The sequence below is a fragment of the Aspergillus bombycis genome (genome assembly GCF_001792695.1).
Source record: "Aspergillus bombycis strain NRRL26010 chromosome Unknown contig00069, whole genome shotgun sequence".
Taxonomy (NCBI): domain Eukaryota; kingdom Fungi; phylum Ascomycota; class Eurotiomycetes; order Eurotiales; family Aspergillaceae; genus Aspergillus; species Aspergillus bombycis.
Genome location: NW_019170071.1, coordinates 76526 through 97102, shown reverse-complemented (window position 1 = coordinate 97102; position 20577 = coordinate 76526). Strand labels below are relative to the sequence as shown.

Below are 20577 nucleotides of genomic sequence, written 5' to 3'. Positions count from 1 at the left end.
TTTTTATAAATCTAAGTTCGAATCGAGAAGCATGTGGCTACCATTCCGGATCCTGACGATTGAGTAACAATCTGGAACTCTTTCAGATCGGGCACAGAAGCCAAGTGCTATCTAGCTCCATAGCTTTTCACAGACAGAATGGGTCCGAGAGCCCCGTTGACCTTGAAGTGGCCCCGGCTGAAGCGGCTGGCTGGTAAACCTCCCCCTCCTCCGTATTCATACGTGTGAGGGCGTCCTTCAAATACGTAGAGAACCAGTCAAGGGAAGGTTGCGGCTTGACGAGCCCACATATACCTGGTATGTTCCGCGCTGCAACAGCCATTTCTGCGCAACTACATCCCATGTGCTCAGGTCACGGCGAGTCAGAGGAAATTCAACAGTCGCGGAGCCACCGGGCGCGATCTGAATCTTCTCAAACCCACGAAGCTGTTTGAAGTCCCCCCCGGGCAGCCTGACATACAGCTGAGCTACTTCTGCTCCGGATCTAGGACCTGTATTGTGGATCGTGGATGTAACGGTGGCGATGGTATCCCAAAGGTCAACGGCACCCCCTTGCTCGATGGCACCACTTGGGTACTCCGCAAGACTCTTGTGTGGAGGGCTATTGGAGATGGAAAGATCCGAGAAGGAAAATGACGTGTACGAGAGACCAAAGCCAAACTCGTACTGCGGAGTAATGTTTTCCGCCTCAAATGCACGATAGTCGATGTACACCCCCTCGGTGAAGTTGGATTGCGGAAATCGGCCGTCAGGTGGGACCGCTTCCGAGTGGTGCAAGACGGGGTAATCGGTGTCATTTTTGGCGACGGTATAGGGGAGCTTGCCGCTGAAATTATTGTCACCGTACAATAGCGACACTAAAGCACGGCCGGAGTCTTGGCCAGGCAAATGGGCGAAGATAATAGCCGTCACGTTGGGGTGGTGGACGAACTGGTCCACCAGACGAATCCCTGCGTTGTGAATCACCACCACGGTGTTGGCGCAATGGTCTGCCACCCGGTTAACGAGTTCATCGGAGTAGTCGTCATGGATACCGGGACGGTCCCAGCCCTCCGAAGCGAAGGCGTTGATGAAGACCAAACACGCATCAGAGCCTGACATCAGCCCCGTTGAGCTAGGAGAGCAGTCGATGTCCCACATCAGCATGGTGTTGTCTTCATAAGCACGCTGTTGGAGGGCGTCCAGAGGACTGCTTAAATAGGGCCCACTGCTGGCGCCAGAGCCACCACCAACGCTGAGCGTGCCGTTCAGTGCGGCCTGGTATATGCTCGGAAAGCTAGGAGTTTTCATATTGTTGTAGGCGTTGGCCATCTGAATCAAGGCTGATTCATAGCCAACTTCCCAGGCAGTAACCGGGGCGGTGTCAGGCATATTTTGGTTGGGTGATTTCGCATCATATCCAAACACTGATATCATGCGGGGGGCCTGGAGAGGCAGGGCGTTCTTCACATTCTTCACGAGTACATGGCCCTCTACCGCACTGTCGAAAATAACTGGCTTCGCGGCAGGATCGAGAGCGTTGACGACGACATGCGGTTCGCTTAGATTGGAGGGCATTCCGACTCCGGGATTGGAGCCTCTGTCCTGTCCCATCTGATACCAGGCAGCAATGATTCTGACGTACATTAGCAGCGAAAATCCATTCTGGATAATAATAGGCATACCGCGTAGCCATGTCATCTAGACGCGAGACCGGAACACTTCCGTTAGAAATGGCTTCCGTGAAGTTGCTTCCCCAATAGCTTTCACCGTCGTAGGAAGCCCCATATGGCATAGACATATCCAGACCTGCCAGGGCCGACGCCACGCCGGAATGTTGACCATACCAGTCACTGACAACGAAACCGTTAAAGCCTAGCTCAGTTTTCAGGATTCCATTCATCATCTTGCTGTTCTGGCAGGCGTAGGAGTTGTTGATCCGTTGGTAAGAGCACCTGGTTATATGTTAGGAGAATTAACACTACTTGTGAATTTCAGAGTGCAAAGCATACATAACATTTCCGGCACCTGCCTTGAGCACATCGTAAAATGGCCATAAATAAAGTTCATGCAGAGTCTTGTCATCGACGTTGGAAGAAACTGCCTCGATCGACAAGTTGGCCTGGCTGATAGAAGGCATGCGGTAGCGCTCTTGCTCATTGGCGATTAAATGCTGTGTATCTCAAATGATCAGCACGACAAACTCTCCCTGAGCCTTGTCCGACGGACGGAATCACCTTCACACTTGTAATAACACCTTGACGCTGGGTCCCCTTGACAGTCTCGGCGCCAATGGCTCCGGCCAGGTATGGGTCGACGGAGAACCCTTCCAGGAGGTCAATGATCACTCACTGTTTTCCATTTGTACCGGATTTAGCTTACCTTCCCAATTTCTACCACCGGTGGGGATACGTCCCAGTGGGCCAACCGCTGGTCCAAGAGCGACCTGAACTCCCTTCTTTTTGAATTCGGCACCAAGGTGCCATGCTCGCTTGTACGCCAACTCCCTATTCCAGCTGCCTCCCCGATTGCCAGTTAAGATCAACAACCACGTTCTCAACACCAAGGGATCACGCACCTAGCACCAACATGTATCCCACTTGGGTAGCTATTCACAAAATCGGTGATTCGCACGCCGTTTTGCGCATCCTGCAGACACAGGCCAGGGAAATTCAGACGCGGAATCGGCTGAATCCACCCCACGCAACCATTCGGGGCGGGCACACCGTAGGTCAGATTATTCTAATAATTGAGATGAGTGAACATTGAATCAAAGCAGAAAGGAAAAGCCAAAGGGAGGCTGGCATACTTTCTCTTCCAGGGTCATCTGTGCAACCAGAGCCGCAGCCCTACCATAGGCTACCTGCCAGTCCCCATTCCCAGTGCCGATTGCTGTACAATTGGTTCAGATTGAGCTCAGGGAATCATTCGCCGTGTGGAAGCCTACGCGATGGATAAACCGGTTCTGACTGGCCGTAGAAGTAAGTGTCATCAGCAACATTACTTTCCGAACGCGATAGGCCAAGCATAGCCAACACGGCCACACTCTTGAAGAGTTTCGCCATCGATAGCATCTTGGTTGAGCCTGCGATTACTCGGGTTTGAGCCGGAGGGTATATGTCCCAAACTTATATACGTTCTCTAGAGTACTACAATATGCCAACGTCTCGTATTTGAGGTGCCAATTTTTATTTCTGTTGTATAGATTGAGTCTATTTTTCCCCAGAATTCGAATGTGTCGGCTGTTTGCGCTAAATCTAGGGTTCAAGTCGAACATGGAGAGGGTCCGGCATAGTCAACGCAAGAATACGGTGATTGGGTTATAGACGCTTTGCCAAGCCGATGCTAATGCAAGATGCTGACACTTTCGCCCACTTTCCCCTACGCGAGTACTTCATCTCCGAGCCCCACGGAAACAAATTCGATTCCGACTCGGCCACCAATACGGGGGGCATTGCGGGGGATTCGTTGGCTGGACGCGGGGGCACTCGGTCCCTGCCGATGGTTGTGGGGGTCTTCGCCGGCGACAGCAGCCGACGTTCGTCGACATTGCCTGTTCCGATTCTGGGCTGTGTACATTTACTCAACCTGCTCCCACGGCTGCCTTTGTGTCTCTTGGGGCTCATGGCTGTGGGGAACTCGGAGATTTATCGGCTAATCGCGAAACCTTGACTGATGGGGTTCTCAAGAGCCGTTGCGGTCTCCCATACTCTCGGCAGATTCAGCGCTCCACGGCCTCCAGCAACCCGAGTGACTGGCATTTGGTAGCTTCGTTGGGGATGTCTGATCTGTAGTGTTCGTTTCACCGATAATTTCATAGCCGAGAGCTTTAACCCTTTCTGTTTAACCTTTCCAAGTGGACTCATTTGTTCTACAAGACACGACCCAAGGAACTCTTGGTCGTTTCCCGGCTTTCTGAAGCAGACAGAACACTGCATCGCTCTGCCATCTGTAGGAATCAAGATTTGCGCTAATGTAACCGGCTGACTCTGGATGGAAGGTGTGGAGCCGAATACGAATGAATTTGGTTGCGGTATCAGTGTGTAGCAATGGAAGTCCAATGCCACGTTTGACTAGTTACCAGTTACCACATTTGCTTGCAAAGCCTAGACAAGTAGAAAAAGTGCCCTCCGCGATGGCTGCTACGAACGAGCCCCCACGCCCAGTCAACCGGGTGGCCACCGTCATCGTTGAAAACTATAATAAGCTGCTCTTCCTACTTTTCCTCCTTCGGGCTTCGTATCGGCCTTTGCCTCTTCTGAAAGCCCTAAGTCTTGGCCATATACTGGGTGAAATTGTTTCGTCAGGTGGCAACGATGGCTCTTCACGCAACAGCAGATGTCGAACGCATCGAGGCGCCAGTTTCCTGGAAGGCCTATCTCCTTTGCGCTTTCTCCTCCCTCGGTGGCATCTACTTTGGGTACGACTCTGGGTACATCAATGGTGTCAATGGCATCGCAGACTGGGTGGACATCATTGATCCCGGTCATACCACGCTGACCGCATCTCACTCGTCCCTCATCGTGTCGATTCTCTCCGCTGGCACCTTTTTCGGAGCGGTCATTGCAGGGGATGTCGCCGAGTGGATTGGGCGCAAATGGACTGTCATTTGCGGCTGTGTGATTTACGCAATTGGCATTGTCATTCAAATGCTCACCGGCATTGGTGGTAACGCTCTTGGCATCATTGCTGCTGGCCGTCTCATTGCCGGTATTGGAGTCGGCTTCGAATCTGCAATCGTGATCCTATACATGAGTGAGATCGTGGGTCCTCCATTACCCTCGCTACTTGATCTTTCCGGCTTTACGTGCTAACACCCTTGTCTTCCGTTCATAGTGCCCCAAGAAGGTTCGTGGTGCCCTTGTCGCCTGCTACCAATTCTGCGTCACCATTGGTCTCATGCTGGCGTCTTGTGTGGTCTACGGAACAGAACGGCGGGGAGATAGTGGCTCCTACCGGATTCCAATTGCGATTCAATTTATCTGGGCCATCGTTCTGGGCGTTGGGCTTCTGTTCCTCCCTGAATCGCCTCGCTACTTCGTCAAGAAGGGCCAGACGGAGAAAGCCAGACAGGCCCTCTGTCTGGTCCGCGATCAGCCTCGCGATTCCCAATACGTCGAGGCTGAACTCGCCGAGATCATTGCCAACGAGGAGTACGAACGCAATATCATACCCGACGCCGGGTGGTTTGGAAGCTGGAAGAACTGCTTCCGAGGTAGCCTCTGGGTGCAGAAATCCAACCTGCGTCGTACCATTCTGGGCACCTCCCTTCAGATGATGCAGCAGTGGACCGGAGTGAACTTCATCTTCTACTTCTCGACCACCTTCCTCCAGTCCACCGGCGCAATCAGCGACACGTTCTTGACGTCGATGATCTTCACCATCGTCAACGTGTTCTCGACCCCAGTCTCCTTCTACACCGTCGAGAAGTTCGGCCGTCGTTCCCTTCTCATCTACGGCGCCCTCGGCATGCTGGTCTGTCAGTTCATCGTCGCCATCATCGGGGTCACGGTTGGCTTCAACCACACTCACCTGGATGCCGGCGGCAACACCATCGCCAACAATATCTCGGCCGTCAACGCCCAGGTCGCACTGATCGCCATCTACATCTTCTTCTTCGCGTCCACGTGGGGCCCTGGCGCATGGATTCTCATCGGTGAAATCTTCCCCATCCCCATCCGCTCCCGCGGCGTCGCTCTCTCCACCGCCTCCAACTGGTTGTGGAATACCATCATCGCCGTCATCACTCCTTACATGGTGGGATCCGACCCGGGTGAAGCCAACATGAGATCCTCGGTCTTCTTTGTCTGGGGCAGTCTCTGCACCGCTTGCTTTGTCTACGCCTACTTCCTTGTTCCAGAGACCAAGGGCCTGTCGCTGGAACAGGTTGATCAGATGATGGAGGAATGTACGCCTCGGACCTCGCCGAAATGGCGTCCGCACTCTACATTCGCCCGGGAGAAGGGGATGGTCGCTCCTGAACAGGGGGAGGTGGAACAGATTGCCTAGATAGTGGAATAGTTTGGTCTGATCCGGTTGGGGATGCTTTCCCATGACACCAATTGATCGTGTACATGTGAAGAACCTCCAGCAATATCCATAGAAACGAAACAAAAAAAACAATATAGTCATTCAGAGCTTGATTCTATTGGTTTCTGGGTTGTTGAATTTTGCAACCTTAGCGTTGTGGTGTACGATCATGGCCATCATCTTTAAATTTGGATATCTAAACCGCGTCAAGGCAGTTTTATCTCCGCTTAACTTTGCCAATCCTTTAGTTCCGAATTTTGACCTGCAGTCCCTTGCTGTCCTTGGCGGGGATCGGGATAATGTAGTCTGCATTCACATCAATGTCTCTCGAACGGTACGTGTCGTACAGCTCCAGTGTGGGCCCCGGCTGGCCCCGATAGAGGTCGTATTTCGTGAAGAGCGTCGCCAACGTCATCGCCATTTCGCGACGAGCAAGCGTCATGCTAGACAAGCCAGCCGGTTAGTACCGTACGCGTCCAGGGGAAACACCAGAACCCGGCGGGACCACTTACCCAACACAGCCTCGCGTGCCGCGGGAGAATCCGAGGAAGTACTTGGAGAGCTTGGGCTGGTCGATCCAGCGCTGGGGGCGGAAGGCATACGGATCAGCACCGAAGGCCTTCGGGTTCATGTGCGTTTCCAGCGGCGACATGCTGTAGATGGTGTTTGGCGGGATGACATATTGCTTGCCGTCGACTGGGTTGTCGTACACGATCGGGACGTCGGGATTCATGCGCACTTGGCGGTTCATCACGCCGGGATGCAGACGCACGCTCTCGGAAATGATCGCCCCCAGATACGGTAGACTGTCGACTTGGGCAACGGAGATGTTGGTCGGGTCCGGTATGGCCTCGCTGAGCTCTGTCTTCAGCTTGGCAAGCTCTTCCGGGTTCGCGAGCAAGTGGAACACGGCGCACATCAGCGCGTGAGCTACTCATGCACTGCCAGGTTAGCTGTGGACGACAGACAGACTACTACTACTACTACTACAACTACTCGCGCTGCTGTGTGACTGACCAGTGGTGCCCTCGCCTGCAAACACTATCAGCTGGGCCTCGCTTGCTAATCGGATGTCGGTCTTCTCCTCCGCCGGCAGGGAGCTGTCCAGGATGCCTTCGAACACGGTGCTCTTGACCCGCTCCGGGTTTTTGGAGGCACGGATTTCGCGCACCTTGTTGATCCACCACTACGGGGGGGCATGTCAGTCTGTGAGGATAGTACGCGGGGGCACAAGCGAGGCCACTTACGTCTTGCCGCTCACGCAGTGCAGTCAGGACGGGGAAACAGAGCCGTACGAGCCAGACGGGCGCGTTTTGGGCATATTGCACGAGCCATGGGACCAGGCCAAAGATGTGCGTGAGGTAGAAGAACCACTCGGTGGATTCCTGGAAGTCTTTGCCGTAGTCGGGAGAGTCCATGTAGCCCATGTTGTCGCCGAAAGCATAGAGTGTGATGATATCGCTTGCGCAGGCCTTGAACACGCGGTGAATTTCAACGACTTCCTCAGCCTTGCCAGACGCTTCCAGTCGCGTCATCATCTTCTGCATGTAAGTCTTCAGGATGGGCTCCAGGCGGCGAACACTCGCGACAGAGAAGAAGGAGTTGAGAGCATTGCGACGGCGACGGTGTAGGTCATGGCTTGGGGTGGACACGATAGAGTAAGGCGCTGCGAAACAAGTGTAGGTCAGTGGCGTCCCCCAGCAGGCAGAGATGGTCAAGACATACTGCCCGTTCTTTGAGCGACCCATACAGGCTTATCCGTCTTCCGTAAGGTGGTCGGATAGGCCTGGTCGATGAACTCGGGGTCGTTCCAGTGGACTTCATGCGGGCTGACGCGGATGAGAGGTCCTTTCGACTTGACGCGTTAGTCCCACTGTCTGCAGGTGGCAGAACCGAGGATGAGCATACCGTACTGTTCGTGTAGCTTTGCAACGTGATTATAGTACTGCCCGCCTTTGACGATTTCAAAGTAAGACTCGTATAGGAACGTCAAGGCTAAGAGCGATGATTAGATGTTTGCATTGGTAAAATAGATGGGCGCAGAGAAGGTACCGGCGAGCTTGGGCCCTGGAATTTTGGCCAATGCCAGGGGCGAGAAATAGACTGGTTGCCAACTGGTTAGCTTTGCGTGCGCAAAATATCACAGACACTGTCAAGCCATACGCCGATAGATGCTCGTGCTAACGGTGTGGACGATGAAAATGGCAACCAGCGCGAAAAGAACTTTGCGCTGCCAGCTTTGCTCAGGGTCGGCTAATACCGCAATGGTAGACCCAGCATCTGTCCACAGCCGCTGGAAGGCTGGCTCCAGGTTTGGCGCTGACCAGTTGAGGATGGAGTCCATGATGAGGTGCAGGGTACGGTGTGGGAGGGCACGCGGCGGCGCGAGGGCGACTAATATATTAATGTCAACCCCTCCCAGGATATTAATTAGGTCAAGTGCACTTAGTGCAATGCAGAACACGAACGGATGTTCAGCGGGCAGCGGTTCGACGAGCGCTGACTCTGATGGTCGGGTGTCATGGTTCGCGGAAGGGGGAGGCTTGGAGAACAGCCGGATTACGGCCGGGCTGACAGCGAACGGTAAGCATGCAGCTCAAGAATGGATAAGCAAAAAATTCTGGATAATACTCGGTATCATACTATCTACCACACTCAAGAGAGCCGTCGGTATAATACTCGAGTGCATTAGAGCCGCGGTGCTTCAGGCTTCCCTCAGTTTGCAAGTCCCATCCACAATGGCCTCATCCTATGCGAACCTGTCCACGATGGTCCAACATGCGTGGAGTCATGGTGAGGTTGCAGCCTACATGCAACAATTTCGAGAGAATCCACAAGCGTTTATATGGCTGCTGGTCGCCGCCTATGCTACGTACTGGGCTTTTACCGTCATCTACAACCTCACTCTCCATCCACTGGCGCATTTCCCGGGCCCGTTTCTGTGCCGCATCAGCAATTTACCGCAATGCTACTACGAGGCAATTCTGAACGGGCAATTCATGCCGGAAATTGATAAGTATCATGAGAAATACGGTCGATCTGCCCCCGTTCTGGACGCGACAGAGCACCGGCTGACTGACTAACCTCGTCCAGGCCCCGTCGTGCGAATCAACCCAAATGAGGTCCATATCAAAGACTCTTCTATGTATCATGCGTATGCAAGATCGACACCCTACTGAGAAATTCGAACAGACATTAACACACCAGCTAGTGTCTATAAAAACCCGGCTTTCACAAAGGATCCGGGCTCTTACGCTCTTGGCGTGTCTCAGGGGATGGCGTTTACCATATCAATTGACCAACACAAAGAGAAGAGAAAGACCCTGAATCCCTGCTTCTCCAAGCTTTGCATCAGCAACATGGAGGGCACGTTGTACGATGAGCTTGATAAGGTCTTCTCGAAAATCAAGGAATATGAACGCCAAGGCGAACAAGTCCCCATCGCAGAGCTCTTGTATTGCTACACAGTGAGTCAGCGCACACTCGAGAACCTAAAGAGCATAGGCTCAATCGCAATAGGCCGATATAATCTCCAGCCATTTCCTTGGGAAAAATCTTGACCTCATCGCGGCCCCCAACTTTATCGAACGGTCGGCAGAGATGCAATCCTTCACCAAGGGTATCTGGATGGCTGTCCACTTTTCCTTCGTCCGCTACATTCTGGTTGCTACGCCGCGGTGGATGCTGGCGTACCTCAGTGGCACTTTTGTCGACGTGATCTGGGTAAGTCACTCTACGTTTGAGCTTTGGACTGGTGCTAATCGCAAGAACGCCAGTTTGTCGAACGTGCCGCGCAAGCCGCCATCAAGACATTCGACCTCGACAAGGCTCTGCAAAAGAAGGCGTACGAAGAAACCATCTTCGACCGCATGCTCTGCGAAAACGCTAGACGTGAAGAAAAGGGCCGAAAGGCTAGGCCGCTCCACTTCCGAGAGCTTGCAGATGAGGGCACAGGCGTCCTCAATGCAGGCACTGAGCCGAGTGCGATCATGCTTTGCTATGCAACTTACTTCTTCTCCCGCTTTCCTCACGTTCAGAAACCTCTCCTCGAGGAGCTTGCTTCCGTCGAGCGCCAAGACGGACGACTACCGCTGCGCAAGCTGGAGGCCTTGCCCTATTTGGTGAGTGTCTTGGTGCTCATGTTCATTGAAGAAAACCGCTAATCCGCTGCCATGCAGACTGGCTTTATTAAGGAAAGCCTGAGATACATGCCACTGATCCCGGGCCGGTTGCCTCGCGTCGTGCCCAAGGGAGGTCTCTACGTCCCAGCCGTTAACAAGACTATTCCTGAAGGCTGTGTTGTTGGCCTGAGTCAGTTACACATCTCCTTCGACCCAGAAGTGTTCCCGAGCCCATACGAGTTCAGGCCCGAGCGCTGGTTTGCTGAGTCAGGAAAAGACCTTGATCATTGGGTGCTTGCATTCTCGAAAGGTCGAACTGACTGCATCGGCAAGACGTGAGTGATTCCTCCTTTGCACCAGACATTTTTTTCCCCCGGGAAGCTGACATGGAGCAATAGCCTTGCGTATGCGGAGATGTACTTGGTCCTGGCCAACTTGTTCACGAGTTTCGACATAACGTTGGCTCCTGGAAGCCGTGAGGGCATGGAGTGGGATGATCGTGTCGTCGCGCATTCCAAGCAAAACTTGCGCATCCTCGTCAAATCGAGGACGGTGTGACGGGCTTTGTCGTGCTGAAAGGACTTGGTGAGAGGGGGTACATATGGTGACATTTCACGTGATGCTCACATGACAGCGGGTGTGTATTACGGAGTACGTACATTAAAACCAGTAGACAGAAGTTAGAACCAGAACACTGCTTACATTGTATCGTCGATGAACCATTCATATTCTTACTATCTACTTTAACAGTACGTTGCTCTCCTGATGTTATCGAGGTGTTTGATGGTTTCTAAGTCGAAACGACACAGTGATCATTGTCGGTCCGATTGTCGACTTGAGAAGCTATTAGTTTGTTTGACATCCTAGTGTGACCAAGTTGCCGGCCAAAATCGCATTTGACAACGAAGTTCATAGAGTCTGGATGTTATTAAACTTTTTTATACGTTCTACGAGAATGGTTTCCGCTCTGAGAACGGCTAAAGATCATGTTTCTGCTCTATAAGACTGATTGCGTTGACCACATTAAGCAATTCTAAGCAAGGCAATGAGCCGATGGATGTTGTTGACTGAGCATGCAAAAGGTTATTCATGCATTCACTCCAGCGTGCCTTCGAGAGCTGCGTCAAGGAAATCAAGAGTCGCCGCCACCATCTCAGTTGATCCGTCTCCAGTGGCAATGTTCAAGTGGCCTTTGCCCTTTGCGAAATACTCCCGCTTGGGGCTTTGCACCCTCGACAGAGCCTCCCTCTGTTCCGATATGGGTGATATGTCATCTAGTTCAGGAATTATCATCATCAGCGGTGCTTTAATCATGTTCATATATTCCATTGGACGGAACATGGCTAGCTTTTGGTAGGTTTGGAGCGTCAGGCGGTCGCGAAAGTCAGGATGGCCTAACTCGGATGCGGCCTTCATCAGATTGTACGCCTCAACCCCACCAGGGCCTCCAGCGCCCCCCATGCCGATTGGATTGTCTCCCTGGGGCGTGAATGGGGCTATTGAGAGGGGCTCATTTTTCCTCAACTGCGACACGCGATCCTTCATGAGCAGTGCATAGGCCTTGTCTGCTTTGTGTGGCTGCACATAGCTGAACAACGGGCAAACCATGACGACTGCTTTGGGACGGCGGTCAACGGCAGCAGAGCAGGCGCTCACTGCTCCACCAAATGACATGCCCCAGAGCGCTATGCGACGCGAATCGACGCTTTTCAGCTCCGAGACGAAGGTGTAAATGTCTATATCATCGGTTAGCTTTTGGACTTGTTCGTTTGCGCCGCAGCACCAACCAGATAGATCTTCGGCCATTTGAAGAGGGTCGAGGAGATTACGTGGCGATCCCCCGCTTGCTCCAACGCTGCGAGCGTCGTATAGAAAGACGTTGTAGCCTCGCTTGTGGAACGCTTCGGCAACCTCTGGAAGGGTCATCTCTTTGACGCAATTGAACTGTTGGAAACGGTGAGTTTACTCTGCTAGAGCGGAGTGCAACAATTGCCCACATACGCCGTGTGACATGATGATCGCCGGTGCAGGCCCATCATCGACTGTGTACAGCCACCCTGCAATTGATGTGCCATCAATTGTCTTGCACTCGACTTGACGATGTGGTGAGAGGTGCGGCATGACGGCGACAGGCTTCAGGATGGCAGACAGGCGGTTGAGATGTCGCGACAATGGTTCTACGGACGGGGTCAAGACTTAGGTAATGTGCGGCTCTGAGATAGCCGCGTGGATGACAAGGAAGCCGTTCGCATAAGCGTAATATATAAGCATGCGCCGGGTAATCAGAATGCTTACAGGGTCCTGCCAAACATGATCTGTGGGGCCAGCGTTACGGTAAGACTAATGGAGTCAGCACCAAGCACCCCTAGCGTCACTAATCGGCCATCCGTCGTATTATGGAACCCGCAGAGTATGTGCGTGTCCAGCAAGTCGCCGTCATATAGCACTCGTAAACCAAACATATGGATAGCTCTTATCTTCCTCCAGCAGCATATCAAGCCGCCGCTACAATATCTACATAACCACAGGGCCAAACTACCTTTGCACCTCTTCACACTCAGATAAAACTGCGGCCTCACTCACTCCTCCTCCCCAGGCCGAACACTTGCCCTTTCCTTCTTTATCATCTTCATAGAGCGGCCGGCTTTCTAGGTTTTGATACCGCAACATCGCAAGCACGACCACAGCTTGTTTGTACATACCGTCCATCTGTTTTTCCTTAATCAGTTCTTTTGCAGACACAATGGATAGCGCCCAGTTTCAACAGGAGCCTATGGCTGTCGTGGGCTTTGCCTGTCGACTCCCTGGTGGCAACCACTCTCCCTCAAAGCTGTGGGACTTCCTAGAAAGAGGTGGCGTCGCTTCCAATGAGGTCCCTGAGACTCGCTTTAACATCAAGGGTCACTATGACGGCTCGCACAAGCCGGGAACCATGCGGCCCAAGGGTGGCATGTTCATTGGCGACGTTGATCTCGCCGACTTTGATGCCTCCTTCTTCGAGATCGGTGGCACCGAGGCCATTGCCATGGATCCCAACCAGCGCCAGATGCTCGAGGTTGTCTTTGAGGGCCTTGAGAACGCCGGTATTCCCCTAGAGAAGGTCGACGGCGCGCCTGTTGCGTGCTTTGTTGGCTCCTATGCATCAGGTAAGCACAACTATCAAAGACCACTCGTTGCTCATAGAGAGCTAACCTGGTGTATCCAGACTACGGCGACATGCAGAACAGAGACGCCGAGGACCGACCAGCAAACTGCGCTATTGGTGTCGGCCGCAGTATCATGGCCAATCGCCTCAGCTATTTTCTCAACGCCAAGGGCCCGAGTATCACCATCGACACGGCGTGTTCCGGCAGTTTGGTCGCCCTTGACCTGGCATGCCGCTCCATCCAGTCAGGCGAGGCTTCCACGGCCATCATCGCCGCGAGCAACTTCTACCTCAATCCTGATCACGTCATGGATATTGGCAACGTCGGTCAGGCACATTCCCCCACTGCATTGTGCCACACCTTCGACATGGACGCCGATGGCTACGTCAAGGCAGAAGCAGTGAGCTGTGTAATCATCAAAAAGCTCTCGGACGCCATTCGTGACCGTGACCCGGTCCGCGCAATCGTTCGAGGCACGGCGTCAAACAGGTATGTACTCTCCTCTTTTCAGTAGACCATGCTTTCCAAAAATGATTATGCATACCTAACACAACTCTCGCAGTAACGGACGGACAGGCGGTATTGCAAGTCCCAGTTCCGAGGCACAGGCTGCAGCCATTCGGCGAGCTTATGCCAATGCTGGCATCTCAAACTTCAACGACACTGCTTATCTTGAATGCCACGGCACTGGCACGCAAGCAGGCGACCCGACTGAGGTTAATGGCGCTGGATCAGTCTTTGGAGCCTCACGCTCGGCAGAGCGACCTTTACTCATCGGATCTATTAAGAGCAACGTGGGTCACTCAGAGCCAGCTGCTGGTAACTCTGGCCTGATCAAGGCTATTATGGCCATTGAAAAGGGTGTCATCCCCGGCACACCTCTTTTTATCAAGCCGAGTCCAAAAATTGACTTCGTTGGTAACAAGGTGAAGGCCTTCCGCACAGCAGTTGCGTGGCCAGACAAGGACTTCCCTTTTCGCCGAGCCAGCGTCAACTCATTCGGCTACGGCGGCTCTAACGCGCATGCAATCATTGAACAGCCTGAGGAGTCTGTACGAGATCACCATGTGTCGTCTTACAGAAACCCTGACGACTACGACGATGTAGGGGAGAGCGAGCGCCCCTATACTCTGTTCATATCGGCAAACGATGCCAAGTCTTTGAAAGGGAATATCGAAGCCCTCTGCAACCATCTCGTCAACCCCCGAGTCAAGGTTAGCCTTGCTGACTTGGCATATACCCTCACGGAACGCCGCTCACGACTTTGGCACCGTGCCTTTATCACTACTCATAGCACTGAAATCCAAGAGAACGACTTTACGGTCGGCAAGCGAGGCTCGCATCCGCCAAAGGTCTCCTTTGTCTTCACTGGACAGGGTGCGCAGTGGCCCCAGATGGGTAAGGACTTGCTCAACTACTTTCCATGGACTCGGTCGATCCTTGAGGAGCTCGATCAAGTACTCCAGACTCAGACCAACCCTCCATCATGGTCTCTTGTTGAAGAGCTGACCGAGTCCCGGTCAGCGGAGCACCTGCGACAGCCAGAATTTTCGCAGCCGCTTGTCACTGCACTGCAACTTTGCATTATCGCTGTGCTGGAGTCCTGGGGTGTCGTGCCTAGCAGCGTCATTGGCCACTCGTCTGGCGAGATTGCGGCCGCATATACTGCTGGCCTTCTAGACCGCGCCGGCGCAATCAAGGCAGCCTTCTACCGTGGCCGTGCAGCGGTCAATCGCAAGTCTGAGATTGAAACTGATGTCGGCATGCTCGCTGTTGGTCTTGGGCCCGATGGCGCCCAGCCATTCATCGAGAAGTACTCGGGCAGCGCTTGGATTGCTTGCTTTAATAGCCCTACCAGCGTGACCATCTCGGGACGCAAGCCCGCGCTTGAGTCTCTGGCCGAGGACATCAAGGCGGAGGGCCATTTTGCACGGCTACTGCAAGTGGATCTGGCTTACCACTCGGAATTGATGCATCTTATTGGTGTCGAATACAAAGACCTGTTGGATGCGGACAGCATGTTCCACGCCTCGACATCGTCGTCCCCTATTAGCATGTTCTCTTCAGTCACCGGCCAGAAGAAGGAGGACAGTGCAGACGGCGAGTATTGGAAGACGAACATGGTCTCTCCTGTCCGCTTCAGCGAGGCCCTGACAGAGCTTATCAAAGAAGATTCGCCAGACATGATCATCGAGATTGGGCCTTCCGGTGCCCTGGCAGGTCCTATCTCGCAAGTGCTCAAGCCTTTGTCGAGTGGTGCTAATGTGGCGTACGCTGCTGCATGGGCTCGAGGGGCTAAAGCAGGCGAGGCCCTCTTTAATGTGTCCGGTCGTCTTTTCATGGCTGGCGCTTCGATTGACATGTCTGTTGTGAACCAGTATGAAAGGGGCACATGCCGCACCATCACTGACTTGCCCAACTACTCCTGGAACCATACCATCAAGTATTGGCATGAAAACGCCGCCAGTCGAGACTGGCGTTTCAAGCAGTTTATCACTCACGACCTTCTTGGATCCAAGATTCCCGGTACCTCGTGGGAGTCATCAACGACCTGGCGCAAGCATCTCTACCTTGACAATGTGCCGTGGCTTCGTGACCACAAGATGGGGCCAGATGTTTTGATTCCCGGTGCTGGTCTTGCAACGATTGCACTGGAAGCCATGTACCAGAAGCATTGTGCCCTACACCCAGACCAGCAGCTAGAGTCCAATGACCTGTGTTACCGATTCCGGAACGTCAAGTTCGAGCGCGCCGTGGTTGTCGAAGAGAACAAACCGACTACCATAATGTTGACGCTGTCGAAAGTGCCGGGCAGCAAAGACTGGCACGAATGGCGCATCCAAACCTACGCTGATGGTGTGACGTCTGACCATTGCGGCGGTCTCATTCGCGTCCAGGAGCCCCTCGGCGACGACGAAGCTCTCACAGGCGCAGACCTGGTGCCTTTGAAGCACCCTCAGTCATCCAAGCTTTGGTACAAAGCACAGCGCGAAGTGGGAATGGGCTTCGGTCCTTCGTTCCAGAAAGTCAAGTCCTTCGAGACGGTCAGCGGCAGCCGCAAGTGCCGAGCGCTCGTGGATCTAAACCCGCCCGAGTCGAAGTGGAAGCCCGAATCCTACTATCCGCTGCATCCTGCCACCCTGGACTGCTTACTGCAGACAGCCACTCCAGCAAATGCTGCCGGAGAGCGAAGCTTGATCAAAGACACCATGATTCCCCATCTCGTCGACGATATGATCGTGAACAGGATGCCCAAGGGCATGACTGAGGGTTTAGCCGTTGCCGAGTCGATATACACGGGTCGTGGCCGCAAGGATGTTGCCAAGAGCTGGATCGCCAACATCAACATTCACGACCCTGCGACTGGAGCGCCCATCCTCAAGGTCAAGGGCTTGAACTATGTCAAGCTCGACACTGACGAAAAGCCTGACCCCCACGTCTTCCAACGTGTGACTTGGAAGCCCGACATTGCGCTTCTTACACAGGACCAGCTTTCCGTCCTGTCGGCTAATTCAGCAGGCCCGCTTGACACGGTCCTTGACCTGATTGCCCACAAGAATCCCACCCTCAAGGTGCTTGAGTTGAATGTAGATGAGTCCGACGTCTCGACGCTGTGGTTTGCCGGCGAGGACCAGGCGGTGCGTGCAGCTTACGCGCAGTACGATTTTGCCACTGCTGATGCCAAGACGCTGGTAACTGTCATGAGCGCCAACGAGACGAAGAGAGACACTGCCTTCCATCTCATGAACGCCTCAAAGGACGCTCTAGACCTACCCAGCACCGAAACCAAGTATGATCTGGCGATTGTCAAGGCACCAAAGGGCAAGGACGAAGTCTTGGCCCAAGTACTTCGCAACATGCAGGCTCTTCTCGCTCCGCATGCAACGGTCACCCTAGTCCGTCAAGACAGCGAGCTACACACGAAGCTTGTAGGTGTTGTGAATAGAGCGAAACCCACACAGACAGGTGACATTGATGCCACCAGCTCATCGTCTGACGAGAGCGTCGATACGCCGCTGTCGTCTATTCCTTCTACGCCACCGGAGCTGGATGAATCAAAGAATGGCGCTTTAAAGCAGGAGACATTGTCGTCCCTCCTCAAGGAGAACAACCTCTTCAGCTCCGTGAAGGAAATTGCAACTGCACCAGGCAATGACTCGGTGTTCTTGCTGAGCAAGAAGTCCATGGCTGATGTTGCTGTGGCCCCTCAGCAGCTCACCGTCGTCAAATTCCGCGCAGACAGCCCCAAGCTTTCATCTGGCTTACAGAGCACGCTTAAGGCTTCAGGCTGGACGATCCGCACTTGCATGGTTGAGGACTTTGCATCTCATAAAGATTACCAAGCCAGCGCAGCAGTCCTGGTCGTTGACGAGTTGCTGAAGCCTGTACTAAAGGACATGCCTGAGACGCAATGGGATGCTTTCAAAGAGCTCGTAAGCGGTGCTAAGCCGGTGGTGTGGGTTACCAAGGGGGCTCAGACTGCCAGTGTCACTGATCCTGACAACGCGCTCGTTCAAGGCCTCTTCCGTGTAGTACGCAACGAGATCCCGGACGCCAGGCTGGTCACTCTTGATATTCAGTCGGCGCTCAGCGCGGCTACCAATGTTGCCATTGATCAGGTGCTACAGAAGGTCCAGGCCAGCCACGACGGCGAGACGGAGTATGCCGAGCGCGACGGAGTAGTGGTCATCCAGCGTGTCATTCCCGACATCGAGCTCAATGACTTCAAGACTGCAGAGCACAAGGGCCTCGAACCTGTGGTAAAGGGCTTGCATGCCACTGAGGCGCAGGTCCGACTCCAGGCTGAGAAGGTTGGTACGCTTGAGAGCTTGACCTGGTGCGAGACCGCTGTTGGCGAGGTGCCAATGGAGCCGGGCATGGTTGAGATTGAAGTCAAAGCGGTCGGCGTCAACTTCAAGGTATGTTTGAAATTTGCCTATGTTTGGCGACAGTATGGTCTGCTAATGCCTTTCTTTTTGAACAGGATGTTGCAACAACCATGGGCATTGTGCCAGAGAATGAGTACACGATCGGTTGCGAGTGCGCTGGGGTCATCAAGCGCATCGCACCTGGAGTCGACAAATTCAAGGTTGGAGATCGCGTCGCCTGCATGCGGAGCGGGACATATGTGAACCGCGTTCAGTGTCCCGCTGATCGTGTGCATGTCATCCCAGACAACATGAGCTTTGAGGATGCATCGACTATTCCGCTGGTATACTTGACCGCAATTTATGCGCTGTACCACCTTGGAAACCTACGAGAGGGCCAGGTATGATGATGATATGCCGGCCGACCTTGCTCACGCAATCTTGCTGACCCTTTCTGTTCTAGTCCGTTCTTATCCACTCCGCAGCTGGTGGCGTTGGTATCGCCGCTATTCAGCTTGCTCAGTACAAGAAAGCAGACGTAAGTTGATGGGCTGAGAGCATGTAATGAATGTAGGTTCTGACAGGGGTTGGTCGAATAGGTCTTTGTTACTGTGGGCACCGCTGATAAGCGGGAATATCTGGCCAAGAACTTTGGCATTCCCGAGAACCGCATGTTCAACTCGCGGAACACCAAGTTTGCGGCGGAAATCCGACGCGAGACAGGCGGTCGAGGTATCGATGTCATCCTCAACTCCCTCATCGGTGAGTTGCTGGATGAGTCGTGGCGTCTCACGGCCGACGGTGGCATCATGGTCGAGATTGGCAAGCGAGACATTGTTGACCGCAACACTCTTGCCATGGAGCCGTTCGACCGCAACTGCTCATTCCGAGCTGTCGATCTTTCGTACACCAAGGAGATCACCAATGAGCTGATCGGAAGGTTCGTCCCCCATCTTACTGCCAACGTGTTATTTTGGGGATTCTAACAGGGACGGAATAGGTTGCTCGAGGAGATTTTCGACCTGGTCAAGGGAGGTCACGTCGGGCCAATCCATCCCATTAGCCAGTACAGCTTCGACCAAGTGATTCCCGCTCTGTCGTACATCCGCCGCGGTCAACACATCGGCAAGATTGTTATCTCCAGCGGTGAAGAGGACCCGCAGCTTCCGATCCGTCCAGCCGTTCGCAAGCTTCAGCTAAATGCTGACGTTTCGTATCTCATTGTTGGTGGACTGAAAGGCCTCTGCGGCAGTGTTGCTGTCCACATGGCCCGTCATGGGGCGCGTCACATTGTTGTAATGAGCCGCAGCGGTATTGATGACGAGGCATCGGCACGGTGCATTGCACACTGTGCAGCATGGGGTTGCGAGGTGACATGTGTCAAGGGCGATGTTGGCGACGACAGCTTCGTTGACGATGTTTTCAAGTCTGCACCCAAGAGGATTGCTGGTGTGATCCAAGGTGCCATGGTTCTCAGGGTGAGTGTGCTGCATCCGCTGCTTCGGAATATCTGACTGACACCAATACAGGACAAACCGTTTGAGACGATGACGCATGACGACTATGTGACTGGTCTCCACGCTAAGGTCGCCGGTACGTGGAACCTACACCACGCAGCACAGCGGCAGCAGACGCCGCTTGACTTTTTCACGCTGCTGTCCAGTATCTCTGGTGTTGTCGGCAACAAGGGTCAAGCCAACTACGCTGCCGCGAACGCGTTCTTGGATGCGTTTGCCTACTACCGGCAGGCGAAGGGGCTGCACGCCAACACGGTCGACCTGGGGGCCATTCAGGATGTTGGCTACATGGCGGAGCAAGGTGGAACCCTTGAGGCACGCTTTGACAAGCGTCAATGGACTCCCATCGATGAAGCTATGCTGCGCCGGATCATGAGCTACTCCATTTTACAGCAGGAGCATCAACCAATCCACAGCAACAGTAGCGCTCAGCTCGTCACAGGTCTGGCATACCCGCTGGTGGCTGACGGATCGGACTTGGCGAGCGAGCCCCGCTTCTCTTACTTGTTCAGCAGTCACGCTGGCGGCAGCGGTGCTGGGGACGAAGCAGGCGAGGGCAACAGCGAGATGGAACAGGCGATCAAGGCGTTTCATGTCCTGCACGGGACGGGTGCCGAGGCCGCGGCACTGAACACGGCTGCACTGGGCCTGTTACAGCCACAGATCACCAAGCTGCTGCGCCTCGAGACGGAGATGGAGCCCGGTAAGCCGCTGTCCGCGTACGGGCTCGATTCGTTGTCGGCCGTTGAACTGCGGGGTTGGGTGCGGCAGAAGCTGGGTGCCGAGCTGAGCACTCTCGATATCACCAACGCGAGCTCGCTGATTGCATTAAGTGAGAAGCTGGTGGCGAAGCTGCCGGCGGCCGGCGAGGGAAAGAAATAGGCGGCCTATTGGGTTGTAACATGTCCTATGGAGT

At 53.8% G+C, this 20577-nt stretch overlaps 6 protein-coding genes across 6 annotated transcripts; 3 read left to right on the top strand and 3 right to left on the bottom strand.

Annotated features, from left to right (window-relative positions):
* Positions 1-237: 237 nt before the first annotated feature.
* On the bottom strand, positions 238-3053 carry ABOM_008056 (beta-glucosidase; the record flags this gene model as incomplete). The annotated part of the gene is made up of 8 exons (XM_022535185.1): positions 238-1615; positions 1665-1934; positions 1992-2152; positions 2217-2305; positions 2362-2486; positions 2558-2721; positions 2789-2871; positions 2927-3053. 8 exons carry the CDS (start codon positions 3051-3053, stop codon positions 238-240), a joined length of 2397 nt encoding a protein of 798 aa, XP_022387222.1.
* Positions 3054-4295: 1242 nt separating this feature from the next.
* ABOM_008055 (sugar porter family MFS transporter) lies at positions 4296-5988 on the top strand (the record flags this gene model as incomplete). The annotated part of the gene is made up of 2 exons (XM_022535184.1): positions 4296-4742; positions 4816-5988. The coding sequence occupies 2 exons, from the start codon at positions 4296-4298 to the stop codon at positions 5986-5988; spliced, it is 1620 nt and encodes a 539-aa protein (XP_022387219.1).
* Positions 5989-6253: 265 nt separating this feature from the next.
* Positions 6254-8353, bottom strand: ABOM_008054 (cytochrome P450; the record flags this gene model as incomplete). Its single annotated transcript, XM_022535183.1, has 8 exons — positions 6254-6452; positions 6522-6939; positions 7027-7195; positions 7257-7675; positions 7735-7857; positions 7918-8004; positions 8062-8112; positions 8173-8353. The coding sequence occupies 8 exons, from the start codon at positions 8351-8353 to the stop codon at positions 6254-6256; spliced, it is 1647 nt and encodes a 548-aa protein (XP_022387218.1).
* Positions 8354-8777: 424 nt separating this feature from the next.
* ABOM_008053 (cytochrome P450) lies at positions 8778-10688 on the top strand (the record flags this gene model as incomplete). The annotated part of the gene is made up of 7 exons (XM_022535182.1): positions 8778-8802; positions 9103-9163; positions 9221-9476; positions 9529-9732; positions 9786-10130; positions 10188-10465; positions 10529-10688. 7 exons carry the CDS (start codon positions 8778-8780, stop codon positions 10686-10688), a joined length of 1329 nt encoding a protein of 442 aa, XP_022387217.1.
* A 537-nt stretch (positions 10689-11225) lies between these two features.
* fma-AT (acetyltransferase fmaC) lies at positions 11226-12251 on the bottom strand (the record flags this gene model as incomplete). Its single annotated transcript, XM_022535181.1, has 3 exons — positions 11226-11866; positions 11918-12074; positions 12132-12251. The coding sequence occupies 3 exons, from the start codon at positions 12249-12251 to the stop codon at positions 11226-11228; spliced, it is 918 nt and encodes a 305-aa protein (XP_022387216.1).
* Positions 12252-12873: 622 nt separating this feature from the next.
* ABOM_008051 (type I polyketide synthase) lies at positions 12874-20543 on the top strand (the record flags this gene model as incomplete). Its single annotated transcript, XM_022535180.1, has 8 exons — positions 12874-13276; positions 13336-13765; positions 13839-18195; positions 18261-18545; positions 18608-18682; positions 18744-19084; positions 19145-19622; positions 19674-20543. The coding sequence occupies 8 exons, from the start codon at positions 12874-12876 to the stop codon at positions 20541-20543; spliced, it is 7239 nt and encodes a 2412-aa protein (XP_022387221.1).
* Positions 20544-20577: the final 34 nt, after the last annotated feature.